Genomic DNA, 18695 nt, shown 5'->3' with positions numbered 1-18695 from the left:
CCACACGGCCCAGCCTGAGAGCACCAAGGGGCGGCGTGAGAGCGCACACACCTCCAGACGGGGAGCGGCATGGCCCACAGTGAGCAAAGGGGTGGCTTGGCCTGAGGCCTGGGCGTGCTCGCCAGGGCTGGCAGCCGGGCTGGGCTGAGCAGGGAGGCAGCGGGCGCGCAGTGCTGCAGCCACAGGCGGGCTCTGCCTCGGAGGGGCCGCTGCCCGGCGCCCTCTGGCCCTCTCCAGGACGCGCGAGGCCTCCCCCTCACCAGGGGCGGTGTGAGCTGCAGCAGAGCAGCTGTCCGGGAGGGGCGCTGCCAGCCGCCCCTCAGCCACCCCCGCTGTGCTGGCAGGCGGCAGGAGGGTCTGGACAGTGCCCCAGGCGTCCCTTTTCCCCTGCAGTCCAGCCCCTGCCACTGCGGGGAGGCCTGGCCCTCCCTCCCTGAGAGCCAGCCTGTGCCACCAGGGGATGCTTCTGCAGCCTCTCTCAGTTTGGAAAACGCTGTTGAACGGTGTGCCTTTTCGGTGGCTTTCCTGAGAACCTGGGCTCACTGGCTTTCTCATCACTGCAGCGGATTGATGGCCCGCTACTCCAATCACTGGGAACTGTACCGCTCTCCTGTGATCATGAATTATTTTCAGAGGATGGAAATTTCTAACAGACTAAAGCCAAATTTTTCTTCTAATCCCAGAAGTAGTACAAGTCAAACCTGTTAGGAAGTCAAAAGATAGATCTTTTTTACTGCTGCGTGTCACTGTATTTGTGAACAGTGTCTGAAAGCCCTGTGCCAGCCTCGCTTTGCTTGTCGGTGTTGATGTAGTGGGTTTGACTTGTATTTCGATGGGAGCTGAGAATGTCTCTCCAGCCCCCCGGCCCCTCGCCGGGGCTGGCGCATCTGTGTGCTCGGTCGATGAGTCTCTGCGCACCTGAGAGCCCCGTGGGTGCTGGCGAGGCCCCTCGGCAGTCTCTGCGGCTGCCCGTGTGGCTCCATCAGAGCGTGCTGTCTCAGAGGTGATTTTTTTGCTTCTGGCAGAGGGTTATTCTTACATTGCTTCAATTAATTTCAAGAAAAATTTTACTTAAATTCTGTGTTCTTTTCAAGTCAATGATGGAAACTGGCCAACCTTAAAACAGAATTCTAGCTCTTCGGTGAGACCACCGCAGATTGCCAGCGTGGACTGGAAGGACACGAGTGCCGAGGGGCCGCTCAAGCAGGGGCCCGTCTCTAGCCAGCCCATGCCCCTGTCAGCCCTGAGTGCTCCGGAGAAGCTGGTAGGTCATCCGTCTTTGTCCAGAACACAAACAAGCCTGTAGCTGACCACACCTTTCTTCAGCCTTCGTCTTCATCTAAGGGGTATGAGGTGTCATGAGGCAAACTAATCCTGTTAGTGTCCACGTCATACCCAAGTCTGAAGGAGTTCACGGCCCTGAGCACGTGGGCTGGGCGTGCGTGGGAGGCCTGTGGTCAGGATTGTCCCCCTGCTGTGCGACCCTCTCAGCGTGCCGCACCTGCTCACGGGCCCCTTGGAAGGACAGTCCTACTCTGTACTCCTGTGACCAGGGGTGGAAACGTGCTGAGCTTGTCAGAAGCTGACTCTGTGTTCCTCTCTAATATGTTGATTTAGGGCATGGAGACTGGCAAAGTGCCGCCCCCTCTGCCTGGTGTAAGCAAGCCGCTGCCCCCAAGCTATGGGACGTACCCAAGTCCTGCCCCTGTGGGCCCGGGCTCGACCAACTCCCTGGAGAGAAGGAAGGAGGGCAGCTTGCCCAGGCCCAGCGCAGGCCTTCCCGGTCGGCAGAAGCCCGCCCCGCTGCCCCCTGCGGGCGGCCCGCACCAGCCGGGCTCCTCGCAGCAGATTCAGCAGAGGATTTCTGTGCCCCCAAGTCCCACATACCCGCCTGCAGGGCTGCCTGCGTTTCCAGCCGGAGATGGCAAACCCGAACTCCCGCTGACTGTGGCCATTAGGCCCTTCCTGGCTGATAAAGGGTCGAGGCCACAGTCCCCCAGGAAAGGACCCCAGACGGTGAATTCAAGTTCCATATACTCCATGTACCTCCAGCAAGCCACACCACCTAAGAATTACCAGCCGGCCGCGCACGGCACCGCGAATAAGTCGGTTAAAGCAGGTATGGGGGGCGTGTCCTCCTGGGGCTGGGAAATCCTCTTTCAGAAAATGCCAGTCTGTACCCTGAGTTCTGGGCCACAGGCTGTTTAGGGTTAGACTTGATTCCTAGTGACATGTGGCTGTGGGCGTCTATGTGAGCGGGGATAAAGATGACGTTCACAGAGCGGTCCTGCCGGTAGACCCCAGCTCCCTGACTTCCCGTCTGAGCGCCCACCTGCCCACGTTACTCCGGAAATCCAGGCTGTAGAAGGCTGACATCTCAGAATTTGCTCTCTTTTTTTCTCCTGCTTTGTAGTCACTTGTGCAGGACTTATCTAGGAGCTGGTGTCGTGGGGGTCTGCCTGGACCTGATACCCTGGCCCCCTAGCAGTCGCCGAACCAGGCCCCTGGGGTGATATGAGGGAAGGGTTTTGCTGCTTTGGGGTCCTCTCGCAGAGCCCACAGGGACGTAGAGCTCTGGTTTGGGTGCAGGGAAGTCCGCCCTGGTCTCCTGGGGAGGCAGGTGTGAGAACAGAGCTCGGCTCCCGCGTGTGGAGGCTGATGGTGGTTCCTCCTGGGCGGCAGGATCTGGGCCTCAGGGAAGTCTGGGGTCTCCTCAGAGTTCTCCCCTGTGGGCTGCAGGTTCCAGAATCTAGTTTGAGACTCTCCAGGGTCCCCACAGGGGCCCAGGGGGCCCCAGGTGGACATGCCAGCCCTGACCTGCGGCAGGCTCTGGCCTTGGGGACAAGGAACACCAGGGCCACCAGGGCCCTTCCTTCCTGAGGCAGCCTGTGGTCTTTGCCATGTGGCGTAGCCCCAGGGTCACGTGGTTCTCCTCGGCTAGCAAACAGCGAGTGCCTCTTTACAGTCGGTAGGCCACTTCGCAGCCTTTTTCTTTTCTGCATCTGAAAAAGCCCTGATTCCTTACACACCAATCAAGTAGAGAGTCCCCCTCCCCAGGGAAGAGTTGGCGGGTTCCCGTGGCTTTCCTGCGGCCTCTGAGCGCTAGGCTTGTCTCCCCAGTATACGGGAAGCCGGTTCTGCCGTCGGGCTCCACGTCCCCGTCCCCGCTGCCCTTCCTCCACGGCTCGCTGGCCCCAGGTGCCGCGCAGCCCCCGCCTCCCGGGGAGAGCACCGAGAAGGAGCCAGAGCCCGAAAGCCCTGCGCCGCCTGGGGACGGGGCCGTGGAGAGCCTGCCGCGGCCGCTCAGCCCCACCAAGCTGACGCCCATCGTGCACTCGCCGCTGCGCTACCAGAGCGACGCCGACCTGGAGGCCCTGCGCAGGAAGCTGGCCAACGCGCCGCGGCCCCTGAAGAAGCGCAGCTCCATCACAGAGCCCGAGGGTCCTGCTGGGCCCAACATCCAGAAGCTGCTGTACCAGCGTTTCAACACGCTGGCTGGCGGCATGGAGGGCGCCCCCTTCTACCAGCCCAGCCCCTCGCAGGACTTCCTGGGCTCCTTGGCTGATGTGGACAATGGGAACGCCACTGCCAACGGGAACCTGGGCGAGGCCGGCCCCGCCCCGCCCACCGCCCCGCTCCCCGTAGAGCCCCCCCCAGCCTCCGACGCCAACGACAACCGGCTCCCTTCCCCTGAACCCGAGGGCCTGCTCTGTCCTCCGAACACCCGCCAGATGGCTGAGCCGGCCGAGGATGACAACAACAACGTGGCCACAGCCCCGTCCACCGAGCAGGTCCCCAGCCCTGGGGCTGAGGCCCCCTCTCCAGGGGAGGAGCAGGCGCCCCCAGCTGTGCCACTGTCCTCGGCCTCTACGGTGGGTGTCGCCCTAGACCAGAGCACCGGCTTCCTGGCCAGCCAACCAGAGCTGGTCGGGGACACACCTGGGTCGGGTGGTGCCGGGCAGTGGAGCCAGCCTCGCCCTGGGGGCCCAAGGGTTCCTGAGGAAAGGGGGCGTCGCTGGGATCAGGGCAGGCAGCTAGGGGAGGAGACCCTTCTAGACAAGAGCACTGGGGGGAGAGTGGTGCTGAAGGAGCAGAGGGAGGGGGGAGCCTCTTGCCCTGAGCCCCTTGGCAGGGCAGGGGCAGTTCAGCTCTGAGGTCCCCCTCGCTGCCTCCCTCGGGCACCTGCAGGGACAGCCCAGCCCCCAAGGCAGAGCCACCCGTGAGAGCCAGGCGCAGGCTGGTCTGCAGGGCCCCCTTCTTGCTCACTGGGGCTGCAGGCGGAGGCGCTGCGGGTACAGCTCCGCCTCAGGCTCTAGGGACCCCTCCTCCTGCCTCCTCTCTTCCGCTCCCAGCCTGCTTGCGTGGGGTCGCTTTGAAATGCAAAGCACGCTTCCTCCCCATAGAGCAAGCGGACCAACCTGAAGAAGCCCAACTCAGAACGGACGGGGCATGGCTTGCGGGTCCGTTTCAACCCACTGGCACTGCTCCTGGACGCATCTCTGGAGGGCGAGTTCGACCTGGTGCAGAGGGTCATCTACGAGGTGAGCGCATGCCTGTGTGGGGCGGCGGCCCCGGCGGCGGCCGGCGGGGCTCACGCGCCGTGTCCCGTGTCGTAGGTGGAGGACCCCAGCAAGCCCAACGACGAGGGCATCACCCCCCTGCATAACGCCGTCTGCGCCGGCCACCACCACATCGTGCGGTTCCTGCTGGACTTCGGGGTCAACGTGAACGCCGCCGACAGTGACGGCTGGTGAGGCCCCGGGGTGGGTGGGGGCAGAGGAGGGAAGGAGACAGGACGGCCGCACCGGGGCCGCGCCTCCTCCCAGCCACCTCCGTCCTCGCGCTGGGTTTGCCAGAGGCGCTGCTGTGATCACGCCTGTCACACGGCTGACCACGGAACCGTTTGTTCTCAAGCGGCCAGAAAGCCTGTGTGGAGGGACCCGTGCCGTTGACTGTGAGCCTCAGGCCGCGGTCTTCGCCACCGCCTGTGAACATCTGTTTCTTTATATTGTGGTAACATACAGCCGTTACCATCACAGCTGCTGTGAGGGCGTGTTCATGTCACACCACGAACACGCAGTTTACAGGTTGCTTCTTGGTCCACTCACCACCCAGCCTTTTGAGGTGTGGGTGTGGTGTGGGGGGGGCGGTGTGTGTGTGTGTGTATGGTCTGTGTGTCCGTCGTAAAAGTGGGAGTAGAATCAGGCCCCTGCAAAGGCAGCAACACAGCAGCTGGCTGGGCGGTGAGTGCGCACCCTGCAGGCCGCCTGGGACCCGGGCCACCGGCAGGGCGTGAGGCCTCCCTGTGTCCCCCCAGGACACCCCTGCACTGTGCCGCCTCTTGCAACAGCGTCCACCTCTGCAAGCAGCTGGTGGAGAGCGGCGCTGCCATCTTTGCCTCCACCATCAGCGACATCGAGACGGCCGCGGACAAGTGCGAGGAGATGGAGGAGGGCTACATCCAGTGCTCCCAGTTTCTATACGGTAGGGGCGTGGGCACACGCCCTTGGGCGCCGTTCCTGGGCCACGGTGGGCGTGCGCCATGCCACTGCCTGGCCCGAGAGAAGCCCCGAGTTCACCCTTGGGGAAGCCCAGTCTGTCTCCTGGGACCAGAGGTCACCCCAGCCCTTGGGCTCATCCCTGAAGACCTGTCACATCTTATGGTCAGGATTCCATACCAGGTTGCTCAAAACAAAGTCTTCCCCTCTCTGTCAGATGCTCTCTGTGGGCGGCCAGGATGCCCTGGGCACGCAGCCAGAGCGAGGCCTTGAGGGCGGTGTCCCGGGTGGGCTCAGTCCCCACTCTGTGGACAGTGATGCACAGAAGGGCAGTGCCCCAGGCCCAGTCCCCAGGGCAGGGGGCGGGGGACGCCTGTGCTGGGGGGCGGTGGCCGGCCGTTCTGGTGGAGTATGCGTCCCACCCCCGAGAGCAGCACACAGGCCTTCAGTCGTGGGCTTGTGGGTTGTAAGTTTCACCCTAAGAAACACCACCTTTTCTTCTCCCTGGAGAAGGGCATGGTGGCCTGCTCCAGTGTTCTTGCCTGGAGAATCCCGTGGACAGAGGAGCCTGGTGGGCCAAGTTACTTAGGGTTGCAGAGTCGGACACGACTGAAGCAACTTAGCATGAATGCACCTTTGCTTCTGGACATGAAGCTTCTGCTGCGGGCCTCTTGCTGGGACACGGAAGGGACTCGTGGCGTTATGGGGGGGGAGGGGTGGCAGCCGGCCCAGCCTCTAAGCGCTCTGCTGTGGCCCCAGCGGGCTGCCCGAGGCCAGCGGCGTCTCCGAGCCTGGCGCGGGCCGGCCCTCAGCAGCCGGCCCTGCAGACCTGACTGTCGGCTCTCCTGTCCCAGGCGTGCAGGAGAAGCTGGGCGTGATGAACAAAGGGGTGGTGTACGCCCTGTGGGCCTACGAGGCCCAGAACAGCGACGAGCTGTCCTTCCGCGAAGGGGACGCGCTCACCATTCTGCGGCGCAAGGACGAGGTCGAGACCGACTGGTGGTGGGCTCGCCTCGGGGACCGGGAGGGCTACGTGCCCAGGAACCTGCTGGGGGTAAGGCGGAGGTGGAGCCCTCCTACTGCCGGGGGCGGGGCCCTCCTACTTCCGGGGGTGGGGGGGGCCGGCTCAGACCCCACCCCGGGGGCAAGACTGCCTTTCTCCGTGCTTCCTGGGAAACGCGGGGAGCGGGGACATCTGCTCTGGGGGAGGCCTGTGGGGAGGCTGGAGCCCCTCGATGGGGGCTGCTCCCTCGTGAGCTGCTCCCGGGGCCTGAGGCTGCGCCCTCTGCAGCGATGGCCCGTCAGGCCCTGGGCCTCCCTCTGCCCTCTGCCCCACGCCCAGTGGGCTGGCAGCTGCTGTCGCCCTGCCAGGCACCTTTGGGGGCCTTACAGACAGTACCGGTATCTTAGGCGGTCCCGAGTGCCCTGAGAGAAAAAGGCACGGGGCCTCTGGGTGTTAGGGGGGTGTCTCCAGAGGGCGGCCTCTGAGCGTCAGCCTGGCCTTGGCACAGGGCCCCTGCCCAGCGGTTGTCCCCTCGTCCTAAGCCCTGTCCATTGCCTCCCAGTTGTATCCGCGGATCAAACCCCGACAGCGGACGCTGGCCTGAGCGCCCCCTGCAGCACCGCACAGGTCCGCCGGCGGCGGGGAGCGGCTCGGGCTGACTCAGCCATCTCCCGGAAGTGGACGCTGGACGCAGCTTCAGGGGCTCCCGCAGCAGACCGTTTCCGCGGTGTGAGGGCCCCCGGGTGAGGGTCTGCCCTCGGCTCAGAGAGAGGCCTTCACCTCCAAGGAGACTGAATTTTGCTAATTACTGTAAATCCAAATAAATACCCAGCTTTCTAAACCACCACCCTTGTTGCCAGTAAGAAGCCCTGTCGTTGACCCCCGATTGGTTGCCGATGAAGACGATGCTCTTACGGACGTGGGCCCCAAGGCCCCCTCGCCCCCGGCATTGCCCCAGCCTCCCCAGAGAGCCTGCCCGCTGTGAGGTGTGCCCCTCGCTGGAGCCCGCCCTCCTGTCCCCTGGAAGTCAGAAGCCCGGCGCCGTCCTCGCGTGCATTTCTTCTCACCAAAGGAGCCCTGTGTGGAGGCCTGTCTAGCGGCGGGGGGTCTGAGGTGTGGGCTCCTTTCCCGTTCCAGGCCTCGGTCTAGGTCACCAACAGGCCACAGGCACAAGGAACCTTAGGACCAAGTGACACCACCGGGTCAGAAGTTCCAACACGGCGCCGCCTTCCTGCAGCCTCCCGATGCCCCAGCGCCCTTGCCATTCCCGGCACTGAAGGCCTGGGCGGGGGGCGGGTGGATGGGAGACGCCCGCCAGTGCGTCTCAGGGCAGGGCCCAGACTCCCCGGTCCCTCTGCCCCGGTTCCAGACTTATCCCCGGTCCCTCTGTCCCGGTTCCAGACTTACAGTGAGGCGCTTCCCCGAGGTTTGAACTGTACGTACAGGCTTTTATATACCAAAAGTATTTTTTGACTAAACCACTCGAAACTATCAGAACCATGTTGGAAATTTTTTTTTTTTCTCATTAAAGTCCAGGCCCTGAGCTTTATTTTCCATGTACGAGTCTCGTGTGTAATTTACGTATAGACATGTATATATCCTTGGGGCACCGATTGTACACAGCGTGCTCACGAGAAAGGAGCACCCGCGGGCAGCCCGTGCTGAGGCTGTGTGCATGCACGCAATAAACCGCTGTCTCTCACAGGCGGCTTCGAGTCTTGTGTTCTGGAGCCGGAGCTGAGCTGAGCGGGAAGCTCGGGTTGTCTGGACACAGAGAGGCAAGGCCTGACCCTTACTTTCAAAATAAGTTTTAATTGTAAGCTTTATATACAAATTGTTGTACAGTTATTTTAAAGTGAAAAGTAGAAAAGGTAAAGCCTGCTCCCTCCCCGGTGAAGCATCAAAGGTTTGCTCGTGGCCCTGGGTTAGTGACATGCTGAGCGGGCAGTGTGAGAAGCGCACCAGGTCAAATCAGGCCAGGTGACCGCTGCCCGGATCACATCTGTGGAAGAACCAGTGGACCAGAACCAGGGTACCAGAACCTTCTAGTAAACATGGGCACTCGTAAAAACAAGGCAGAGAGCATTAGCAGTAGTGTAGCTCAGCCTCTCCCTCGCAGTTAGGGATCACCAAGTGACAGGTTCTAAAGCGTGAATGGCTGGAGCGTTGGCCGGTGTGTGCATACTGCACTAGGCAGGCTCCGAGGGCTCGGCGGCGGCTCCAGCGCTTGCAGGGTCAGTCGTGCCTGTGCGCCTGTGAGCAGGTGCTGCTGCCCCAAGCGGACCGTCCAGCCCGCGTGGGGTTACTGGTCCCGAGCCTCGTGGAGGAGCTTGGCCGCCTGCAAAGTGACCAGAAAGGCGTGTGCCTGGCTCAGGCGGAAGGAGGCCCCTCGGCTGGGCGGGGGAGGAGCGTGGAACAGGAGGTACCTTGTGCATGGCCGCCAGCCACGCCGTCGCCTGCCTCCTGCTGCCCTCGGCGTCCTCGCCGGCTGTCAGCATGAGCTGCGTCAGCCCCTCCGCCCCCGGGGTCGTGTACTGCAGGGTCATGCCTGTGGCCCTCGCGTTGCCTCCTGGAGTGGGAACAAGGTAAGGATGCCCCGAGCGGCCTTGAACACCAGGGTGTCAGCAGCCCCAAAGCAGCGGCCCGGGCGCCCCTCCCTGGCCCTGGTGCTGGCCTCTCAGGGGGCCTGTGTCAGGGCAGCGGCTGCCTGGTGGCCGACCCTGAGCTCACAGGGTGGGCAGGAGCCCGGGTCAAACACTCGCACCCCATGGCTAAGACCCTGCGCCAGGCTACACCTGCCTGTCGTGCTGGCCTCACACCCACCCCACCGCTGGGCGCCAGGGTCAAAGTGGAGGAGCCAGGCCACCGCAGGACACGAGCTCCTGGACGGCTGTCTTTGGGGGACCGCCTGACGCCAGTCCCCGCAGCTCAGAACCCAGCCCGAAGTGCCATGCCTCCAAGGCTTTCACAAGCCGCGGTCCCAGCTGTGTCAGCCGGCTTACCCCGGCCTGGGCTCTCTGAAGGGGCGCCACCCTCACCCCCACCCCCGCTCTGGGGCAGCCCCCTGCCTTCTGCCCACCACCTGCTCCTGGAAGGGGGCTTTCCCGATTCCTGGGACTGTTGAATTTTGAGAGCCTGTAGCCGGCAGGGCTGAATCGACGTTCAGCCCGACCCTGGACAGAAAATGGGCGACCCTGCTGCGGACAGCGCAGGCGCGGGGACCCTCCCTGCCCTCCCCCGCCCCGCGCACCTCCGCTCCGGAACACGGTTCTGGGCACGGACTGACCGGTTCCAGGAAACCGGGCAGAGCAGGGCTCCCTGCGCCCCCGGAGCCGCCACAAGGGGGCGCGGCGCCAGCAGCCCCGGCCCCGGCCCCGGGGAAGCCCGCCCCCCAAGCGGCCGCCACCCGCTCCCGTTCCTCCCCAGGCCGGGCCCGGCGGACACTGGCCGCGGAGCAGGGCTCCCCCTCAGGAGAGGACGGCCGAGCCCAGGGACAGACGGCTTCACGGTTTGGCCGCCTCAGGCCCGAGTGTGTCACGGGGAGCCCCCCTCCCCGCCCCGCAGACACGCTGACCTTCGGCGGCGGGCCGGCTGGCGGGGAGGCTGGTGTGAGAGAGACTGTCTACGTCCGGCAGGCAGGCAGAAGAGGACAGCAAGGCCGGTCAGAAATCAGAGAGAGGGCTCGGGTCAGCCTCCGCGCTCGGACCCGAGGCCCAGGAGTGGGGTTCAGGGCAGAGGGCCGGGCCGGGCCGAGCTCCCCGAGGAGGCCCGTCTCCGCAGACCCTGGGGGGCGGCGGCGATGGGAGCCCCACTGCAGGCCCTGGGGAGCCAGGTGATGCCAGCCACGAGGGACGGGACGGAAGAGCGCGGAGCGCACGTCCAGGGAACCTCCTCTCGGCCTCACACGCCCGCGAGCGGAGCCCCGGAGCCCCCGGGCCCGCGGCGCCTACCTCCGGGAGGGAGGCCCTCCGTGAGCATCTGCACGGCGGCGATGCGCGCCACCTCCACCTCGCGGTGATCGTCCCCGTCCCCGTCCAGAAGCAGGAACCTGCAACAGACAGAGGCGTCCGTGCCACGGCCCTCCGAGGCTCCGGGCGCCCAGTGCCAGGCGGAAGCGCCCGCCCTCACCTCTGGTTGCTGGAAAGACGGCAGACCATCGTGTCCGGCTTCTCGGAGTTACCGAAAGTCACGAGGAAGGTGGCGCCTGCGGAGGGGACCAGACGTGAGCACGCGGCAGCTCCCGCGCCGCCCTCTCCAGGCCAGGGACACGCGCAGAGGACAGAAAGGAGCGAGGCGGCGGCGGGAAGGGTGTGACGGGGTCGGGGTGCAACGCCGGAGGCCAGAAGCGCCGCCTGGGGCTCCCCCAGGCCCGGATCGCAGGGCGCAGACCCGCCCCCAGGGAACCCCCAGGGCAGCCCGGCCCGCTGCTGCCAGGCGGGCCTGCGGGCGGGGGGTCGGGGAGAGGGCTGCCAGGTCCTGGGGGCTCCGCCCGCCCGGAGCCCCGAGGCGGCTGGGACCACACCCGGCGGAGTCCCACCCACCGACCCCGCCCGCCCGGCGCTCACCGCTCAGCAGCAGCTTGAGCTGCCGGTCGTAGAAGTCGGCCTCGCGCCGCGACACCGGCGCGCACCCGGCGCACTGCCGCACCGGGTCCACGAAGCACATGCGCCGCAGCGCCACCTTCTGGCCGCAGCACTTGTCGCAGAAGCACTTCCCGCACCGGCGGCAGTGGTGCTGGGGACGCGGGCACCGGCGTGAGCACCCCGCAGACAGACCGCGGGCACCAGCGGCCGCCGCAACGCCTCCAGGGACCCCCCCACACACCGCACCGGGGCCGCCCTCCTGCCCCGCCCAGCTCACCTTCCTGGTGAGAAAGTCAAACTTGGTGTCACACTGCATGCATCTCGGGCACTAGGAGACAAGGGGACAGGGGTCAGGCCGCGCGGCCCGGCCGGCCGCCCGCACCCAGGGCCGGCCAGGAGACACCGCAGCGGCGCGGCGGCCAGCCGGCGGAGGTGGTGCCAGGCCCAGCCGCCCAGGGCTCGGGAGGGGAGCCTGGGGACAGTGCTCCCGGGACCGGCCTGGAGACGGCCACGTCGTCACCCAGCCACAACCACAGGAGCGCCCAGACGGGTCGCCTGGCAGTGGGGACGGGCTGCCCCCACGTGGCAAGGCCCGGCCTCTGCAGTGGGAAAGCCGCTCACTCCAAAGATGGGGGACGGGAAATGCCGCCACCGGGCAGGGGGCCAGGCGCCCTGACCGTGTGACCCTCGCCTAACCCGCCCCCCGTGGGTCCTGGCCAGCAGGACCAACCCTGCCGTCCTCTGCCGGCTTCACTCGGGGCAGCCAGAACCCAGGCGGGCTCTGCTCCTGCTCCCAAGACAGGGCTTGACCGTGACACCCGCACCCCTCCCCCCAGACCCAACTCAGGGCCGCCGGCCCACCATTCCCAGTCGGCCTTCTCCAGGGGTGGGTGGTAGGCAAGGCCAGTCTGCAGATGCCCCCTGCCACAGGCTGCCAGGACCCTGCGCTGAGCGCCCGACTAAGCTTTACGTGATCCCGTGATGTTTTCTTGTTTTCTCTTTGTTCTTCAGCGGCTTTCCCGGGACACAGGGCCTGGCCCTCCAGAATCACCCGCAGAGTGCCCACCTCGGGCACGAGCTGGCGAATCCCAGGGCTGCTGCCCCCACCAGCCCCGCCACTGCCTCTCCCCGTCACTTCTGGAACCTTCTGTGTTTGGCACTCAGGCCTCCACCTGGGGCAGGGCCTCTGTGTGCCACACTCTCCCATGACCTCACACATCCGCCCGCCGCAGAGTCCGCGGGATGAGGGTGCAGTCGTGGAGGCTGACCCTGCTCCCCCCTTGCCAGGAGGCTCATGTCTGAGCAACTGAGAGAGCAAGTTCTAAACTAAGACCACAGCAGAAGGTAAAATACACTCCCTGAAAAATATTAGTGAGCTAGACATTTTGTATTAGTCTAAATAAACCAATGAGGTTATTCAGAAAACAGATTTTTAAATAAGGTAATTTTCCTACGGATTATATAAGAGAAAAGAAGCTTTTAAAATTATGAAGAGAATGATTTGACATGAAAATAAAGTTAAATGAATAAGAGTAGCGGATGAAGACATGAGTCAAGAATTCATACCTGGTCTGAGACCAGCTACACCGAAAGGAGACGCCAGCCCAGGCTGGGGCCCAGCTCTGCGGCCTGAGCAGCTGACTGGACCCAGAGGAGAGGCCCCGGGGTGGGGGACCGCCATCCGAGGAGACGTCCGAAAACCAGGGACCAGCAGCCTGCCCCCTGTCCCCCCCGCGAGGCCAAAGGCCCTGGAGTCACCTGCCCCTGAGGCCACGCACCAGGTCTGTCCCCACAGCGCCCCCGGGGGCGGGGGGGGCTGCAGTCTCACAGGGGAGAAGCTCGGTGAGCCGAGACACACACTTGTGCACACACAGACACACACAGATGCACGGGCAAGCGGCCACTGCCGGATCCTCCCTGGGCTGCGCCCCCCCCAGGTCAACATCGAGCCGCCAGCCACCTTCAGGGCCCCTGTGCTGCCCCCCAGGACTCTTACCCCACAGACGGGGGAGGGAGCCGGTGGTAAGGGGCAGGGGTCTCCACAGATCCCCACGAGAGGACGGGGTGGGGGGCCAGGGGTCAGAGCCGGGCAGCCCCGACCAGTCCCCTCGCTGCTCCAGGAAGCCAGCAGCTGACTGGCGCCCACCCTGCTGATGCAGGAGACTTCCGACAACGCGGGGGGTAAGTGAGGCGACAAGGAAGATAAAGGAAGAAACCAGAAAGGCCCACAGGAAGCCAGGCCGGAACAGAGGAGGCCTTCGGGGACTGTGGGCCGCCCCTCGGCAGCCCAGCGCAGAGGCCCTGGTGGACTGCTCGGAGACGGCAGTCTGTGCCGACCGGCTGCCCCGGGAGCCCTGGGGTGCTCAGGGGGCCCCTTCAAAGCGCAATAAAGACAGAGACTGGAGAGGTTCAAGGAAAGCTTCGAGAGAAGCGACAGGGAAGGATGGAGCCTTAGGACGGCGGCCCTCTGAGGCTGGAGCGACAGGACCGCCGCCCACACTGTCCTCCCAGATGCCAGGCTCCCACAGGAGAGCTTCTCAGGCTCCTCAAGAAGTAAATCATATAGGTAAGTTTCAAAGTTACATGTATTAAAGCATCTTTGTTGAAAAGCAACCATTTTTAAAGAGTAAAAAAACTCCGACAAATATAAAGTAAACCCATGTCAAAGATTTAACTCAATTAACTGAGGCAAGCAATGAAATATTAAAAAAACAAGCTCACAGGGAAATCTGAGGCGCAGACCCACAGCAGCCGCAGGGACGAGGTGGGCCTGACAGCTCGGCTGACGGGGCGGGGCTGAGGAGAGGCCCGGGCCCCTCCCAGGACGGCCGCCTCTGCTGCAGGGCCCGGAGGCCGAGGGCAGCTCCTGAGTGAGCGGGCGGGCCTGCAGGGCCTCGCCCCCGCCACGAGGGACCCACCCGGGATCCCGGAGGCCAGAGACGGGGACCCCTCGGGCAGTGTTCTCGGAAAGCGTCCTGCAAAGAGCCCCCTCCTCACGTGCCCTGGAGGAGACGCACAGACAGCCCGGCCACCCTCCACAAGCCGGACGGGCCGCAGGCGGGGCCCCCGGGCCTGCTTGTCCCCTCCCTGACCCACATGCGCACGAACCTCACTTGAGCAACGCTCATTCATCCCTCCTTCCTTCAGGCCCTTGAACTCTGACCCACCTCTTGGCCTGAGACAGTCCAGGGGTGATGCGCCCGGCCCACGGTCAGATCACACCAGCCGCCCCCGCCTGCCCCTCCCACCCTGCTCCCCAAAGCCTGGGCTGCGCCCCCATGGAGAAGCCCCCTGCCGTCTGCCCCTGGACAGCCTGCAGATCCCTTGGTTGGAACCACCCCACAACGGCCCTCTGAAACACAGTCTCTCCCCACCCAAGCCCACCTTCGCTTCTTGTTTGACACACCTGTGTCCCCCGTTCGCCTCTGCAGACGTCAAGACTACTACTATCTGCTCGAACCACCGCACAACTGCACTCGTCTCACATGCTAGCAAAGCAACACTCAGAATCCTCCAAGCCAGGCTTCAACAGTACATGACTCTGAACTTCCAGATGTTCAAGATGGATTTAGAAAAGGCAGAGGAACCAGGGGTCAAATTGCCAACATCCACTGGATCATGGAAAAAGCAAGAGATCCAGAAAAACATATTTTTGCTTTACTGACTATGCCAAAGCCTTTGATTGTGTGGATCACAACAAACTGTGGAAAATTCTGAAAGAGATGGGAAGGCCAGACCACCTGACCTGCCTCCTGAGAAATCTGTATGCAGGTCAAGAAGCAACAGTTAGAACCGGCACAGAACAATGGACTGGTTCCAAATTGGGAAAAGAGTACATCAAGGCTGTATATTGTCACCCTGCTCATTTAACTTACAGGCAGAGTACATCATGCGAAATTCCAGGTTGGATGAAGCATAAGCTGGAATCCAGATTGCCAGGAGAAATATCAAGAACCTCAGATATGCAGATGACACCACCCTTATGGCAGAAAGTGAAGAGAAACTAAAGAGCCTGTTGATGAAAGTGAGAGAGGAGAGTGAAAAGGTTGGCTTAAAGCTCAACATTCAGAAAACGAAGATCACGGCATCCGGTCCCATCACTTCATGGGAAATAGATGGGGAAACAGTGGAAACAGTGACAGACTTCATTTTGGGGGGGGGGGAGCTCCAAACTCACTGCAGATGGTGACTGCAGCCATAATGCTTACTCCTTGGAAGGAAAGTTATGACCAACCTAGACAGCATATTAAAAAGCAGAGACATTACTTTGCCAACAAAGGTTCATTTGGTCAAAGCTACGGTTTTTCCAGTGGTCATGTATGGATGTGAGAGTTGGACTATAAAGAGAGCTGAGCGCCAAAGAATTGATGCTTTTGAGCTGTGGTGTTGAAGACTCTTGAGAGTCGCTTGGACTGCAAGGAGATCCAACCAGTCCATCCTAAAGGAGATCAGTCCTGAATATTCATTGGAAGGACTGATGCTGAAGCTGAAACTCCAATACTGTGGCCGCCTGATGCGAAGAGCTGACTCATTTGAAAAGACCCTGATGCTGGGAAAGATTGAAGGCAGAAGGGGACGACAGAGGATGAGATGGTTGGATGGCATCACCAATTCAATGGACATGAGTTTGAGCAAGCTCCGGGAGCTGGTGATGGACGGGGAGGCCTGGCGTGCTGCGGTCCATGGGGCCACAAAGAGCTGGACACGAATGAGAGGCAGAGCTGACATCGAAACAATAGTACGGAGCCACCGGCGCTGCCGCCACACCCAGCACCCAGGACGGCAGGAAAGGGCATGTGTGCACGGCTCAGAGCAGTCTCCGACGGCTGCACACCCACTCTCCTTGCTGGGGGACACGCGGATACAGTCACAGGAGGCCCGAGCTAGGCCCAGGCCTCCTCCCGCTCCCCCCATGTCCCAGCACTGCCCCCCCAACCTCACAAGCTCTTGGAGGCACATAGAAGAGCGAGTCCGTTATTTCTGGGGGCAGGAACCCCTCTGAGAAGCCAAGAGTCACAGATAACGCACAGCCCCAGGTTCTCCAGCATCTATAAGGGGAGGCCCCGTGGGCCGAGCACCAAGTCAACAGTCGACAGACCCCAAGGAACGATGGGCCTGTCACTCCACACACGACTGGACTCTCGTCCCCGTGAGGCCGAGTGGAGGCGGGTGAAGCGGGACAGCATGTCCCCCCCACGCTCTCCCTACACCCTCCCCTGTTTGTGTTCCAAACCACAAACACACCGGGATCGTGGCCCCGGAAGCACAGGGTGGGCTGAGCGCCGCTGAGCCGGGAGGGCAGCAGGGGAACCCCCACCTCCCCCGAGCTGCCTCAGATCAGATCGAAGCCAGCCTCCATCAGACTCTCCCAGCCCGCGCTGCCCCACCCCAGCCAGCTCTCCTCCAGAACACTCCCCTCGGCCACTGCAGACGGGGCCCCTGCCCAGTACATGTCAACACACACTTCCTCAAACTCGGGTCACTGCCCGTGGGAGGCCTCCTCCCCTCCTCAGAGCTCCCTCCGCCTTCTTTGGCTGTTGAGACGGCAAACGGGTGTGTTTCTGGAGAGCACGAGAAACTTCCACTGGGGAGGGCGCGCCAAGGGGGACAGCACCTCTGCCTGACTCCTCCACTTTTCCCGGGAGCCTGCAGACCCCAGGCTAGGCCCCCACGCCCCACTGCTCTGAGAGGACACCCGAGGCAGCGACGGGGTCATTTCAGGAAAGAACAAAGGGCCCGGAAGACGGACAGTGGGGCCCCAGAGCGAACTCAAGAGCCAAAGTGCAGGGCGGCCAGGCGGCTCCCACTCACACACCGTCCTTGCTGTGAGCATTTCATGGGGATCAGTCAGGGAAGAAATGTCTAAAATGGCCCTCGGGGACAGCACCAGAGGCTGACTCGCTGGCCTGGGCTGAGCGGGTGGAGATGCTCTGGGCCCCGGGACTGGCCCGTCCTGGCTCCGCCCCCCACGGTGGAGACGATCAATCCGGCTGGACCTCGGCCCCTTCACCTGCCGCCTCCCAGGCCAGGCGGTGCTGCTGTGACTTCCCTCTGAGCCGTAATGACACCCGCCAGGCTCCCTCGCCGATTCAGTTAAACGAGCTCCCGGACACGCGCTGGCTTAGAGAATGAGAGCTGTGATGGTACCCTCTTCTTTCTTTAACCACCTTTCAGCGGCACTAACCAAGCGGACCGTGTGAGGAAAAGCACATTCCGCGAGTTCAGAGCCTACAAGCACCCGGAGGACAAACGCAGAAAGGGAAGAGAGAAACTGGGGCGACGAGAGGCCCAAGAGGGGACGACCCGGCCCAGGGACCCCCGCGGCCCAGGGACCCCCGCGGCCCTCGCCCAACGCCCTGCCCTCTTGGAGCGCCGCGGGCTGGGCTCGGTGACCAGGGGGCGGAGGGAATGAACCCTCCCCCCGCCCTCCCAGCGGGCCAACCGGCCCTCCCTAGCTTCTGAGCTCTCCCGTGCCTGGAAAACACCCGATCGCATTCCTCCCGTACCTCCCCACCCTTCCCTGCGGAAAACCTGCCACCGCGATTCCCGGGGCAGGGAGGAAAAGCGGTCAGCTAGAACACGAGGGGCTGTAACTTAAAGCTTGTTTCCAAAGCGTGGTCTTTTCCCGTCTCTTAGACGCTCGAGATTGACAGGAACGCACCAGGCTTCTCCGCCAGCCTTCGCACAGCTTAAGGGATCCGGTCCAAACTCCTGAGCGCAGCACACAAGGGCACAGGGGTGCCGCCCCGCCTCTGCGGGAGCAGGTGCGACTCCCCAGGCAGGACGCCCTGCAGACACGCCGCCTGGCGACGCCCGCTCGCACCCAGCACCCCCCAGCACCGCAGGCCACGGCGAGGGCCCTGCCCGAGCGCCGATCGCAGAGAAACGCTGCCCCCCCGCCCCCGGTCCCCGCGCGGGGAGAGGGTGGCAACTGTCAGAAAAGTTCCAGCCCAGCAGCTCGACCGCGGGAGGCGGCCGGTCCACAGACGACGGCGCAGGGGTCAGGGCCCGGGCGGAATCACGGAGGGATGTCGGGGTGGGGGGGCCGCGCACCCGCGAAAAGGGCCAGGCGGAGCGCCCGGGCGGGGGTGGAGCCGGGAGTCCGTCGGGGCGGTCCGCCGGGGCCGGGGGCGCGGGGAGCCGAGGGCGGGGCGCACTGCGCGGGCCCGGGGAGTCGGCGCGGACTCCAGGAGGGCCGGGGGAGCGGCCGGGGTCCCGGGGCTGGCGGGCGGCCGCGACCTACCTCCTTGTCCGGGACCCACGGCGGCTCCTCCAGGCCGAAGGGGCTGCCGTAGGCGCGGTGCTCAGGCACCATGCGCAGGCCGCTGGGAGAGCGCACCAGCTTCTTGGCGTCGCGGCGCGCGGCCACCTCGGAGGACATGACGCCGCCGGAGCGCTCGCCCGCTGCCCGCCGCCCGCGGCCCGCAGCCCGGCCCGAGCCCCTCGGGAGCCCCGCCCCGCCCCGCCAGCGTGGCTGACAGCGCCCGCGTCCAGTCGCCAAGCCAGGCTCAGAGCACGGGCCAATCGGTGCTCGGGATCCGCCCCGCCGCCGCGTGCTCCAATCGGGGCAAGGGCACCTCCTCCGCCCCTGCGGCCGGCCACCAATGGTCA

General features: G+C 64.0%; 2 protein-coding genes across 9 annotated transcripts in view; one reads left to right on the top strand and one right to left on the bottom strand.

Annotated features, from left to right (window-relative positions):
• PPP1R13B (protein phosphatase 1 regulatory subunit 13B) overlaps positions 1 to 8057 on the top strand; it is a 73801-nt gene extending 65744 nt beyond the window's left edge. For all 5 annotated transcript variants that reach the window (XM_027957455.2, XM_042235574.1, XM_042235575.1 and 2 more), the window contains 8 exons: positions 1095 to 1264; positions 1618 to 2119; positions 3121 to 3872; positions 4404 to 4541; positions 4617 to 4750; positions 5318 to 5484; positions 6353 to 6552; positions 7064 to 8057. In XM_027957455.2, the coding sequence (XP_027813256.1) occupies positions 1095 to 1264; positions 1618 to 2119; positions 3121 to 3872; positions 4404 to 4541; positions 4617 to 4750; positions 5318 to 5484; positions 6353 to 6552; positions 7064 to 7105 (2105 nt within the window). In that variant the 3' untranslated portion in view covers positions 7106 to 8057. The remainder of the gene's footprint in view (positions 1 to 1094; positions 1265 to 1617; positions 2120 to 3120; positions 3873 to 4403; positions 4542 to 4616; positions 4751 to 5317; positions 5485 to 6352; positions 6553 to 7063) is intronic.
• A 236-nt stretch (positions 8058 to 8293) lies between these two features.
• Positions 8294 to 18529, bottom strand: ZFYVE21 (zinc finger FYVE-type containing 21). 4 transcript variants are annotated; one of them, XM_027957457.3, is made up of 8 exons: positions 18328 to 18529; positions 11362 to 11412; positions 11067 to 11235; positions 10630 to 10705; positions 10452 to 10549; positions 10076 to 10123; positions 8928 to 9070; positions 8294 to 8839 (listed from the first exon to the last, which is right to left on the bottom strand). In XM_027957457.3, the coding sequence occupies exons 1-8, from the start codon at positions 18463 to 18465 to the stop codon at positions 8804 to 8806; spliced, it is 759 nt and encodes a 252-aa protein (XP_027813258.1). In that variant the 5' UTR covers positions 18466 to 18529; the 3' UTR covers positions 8294 to 8803. The 4 variants fall into 4 exon arrangements, with proteins under 4 accessions (XP_027813258.1, XP_042091524.1, XP_027813260.1 ...); XM_042235590.1 differs by lacking the exon at positions 18328 to 18529 and adding an exon at positions 17746 to 18117; XM_027957459.3 differs by lacking the exon at positions 18328 to 18529 and adding an exon at positions 12651 to 13900.
• Between the last annotated feature and the right edge of the window lie 166 nt (positions 18530 to 18695).

The sequence above is a fragment of the Ovis aries genome, chromosome 18 (genome assembly GCF_016772045.2).
Source record: "Ovis aries strain OAR_USU_Benz2616 breed Rambouillet chromosome 18, ARS-UI_Ramb_v3.0, whole genome shotgun sequence".
NCBI classification, from domain to species: domain Eukaryota; kingdom Metazoa; phylum Chordata; class Mammalia; order Artiodactyla; family Bovidae; genus Ovis; species Ovis aries.
Note: the sequence above shows the minus strand (reverse complement) of the source record. Positions and strands in the feature narration are given on the sequence as shown.

Bases quoted from the DNA above. Each gene is read 5' to 3' on its own strand.
- ZFYVE21 (XM_027957457.3), bottom strand. From the start codon at position 18,465: ATGTCCTCCGAGGTGGCCGCGCGCCGCGACGCCAAGAAGCTGGTGCGC. The intron at 10,706-11,066 runs GTGAGCGCCGGG...TCCCCTCCGCAG, and splicing joins GCTCAAGCTGCTGCTGAGCG to GCGCCACCTTCCTCGTGACT. The intron at 10,124-10,451 runs GTAGGCGCCGCG...TGCCGGACGTAG, and splicing joins GGAGGGCCTCCCTCCCGGAG to ACAGTCTCTCTCACACCAGC.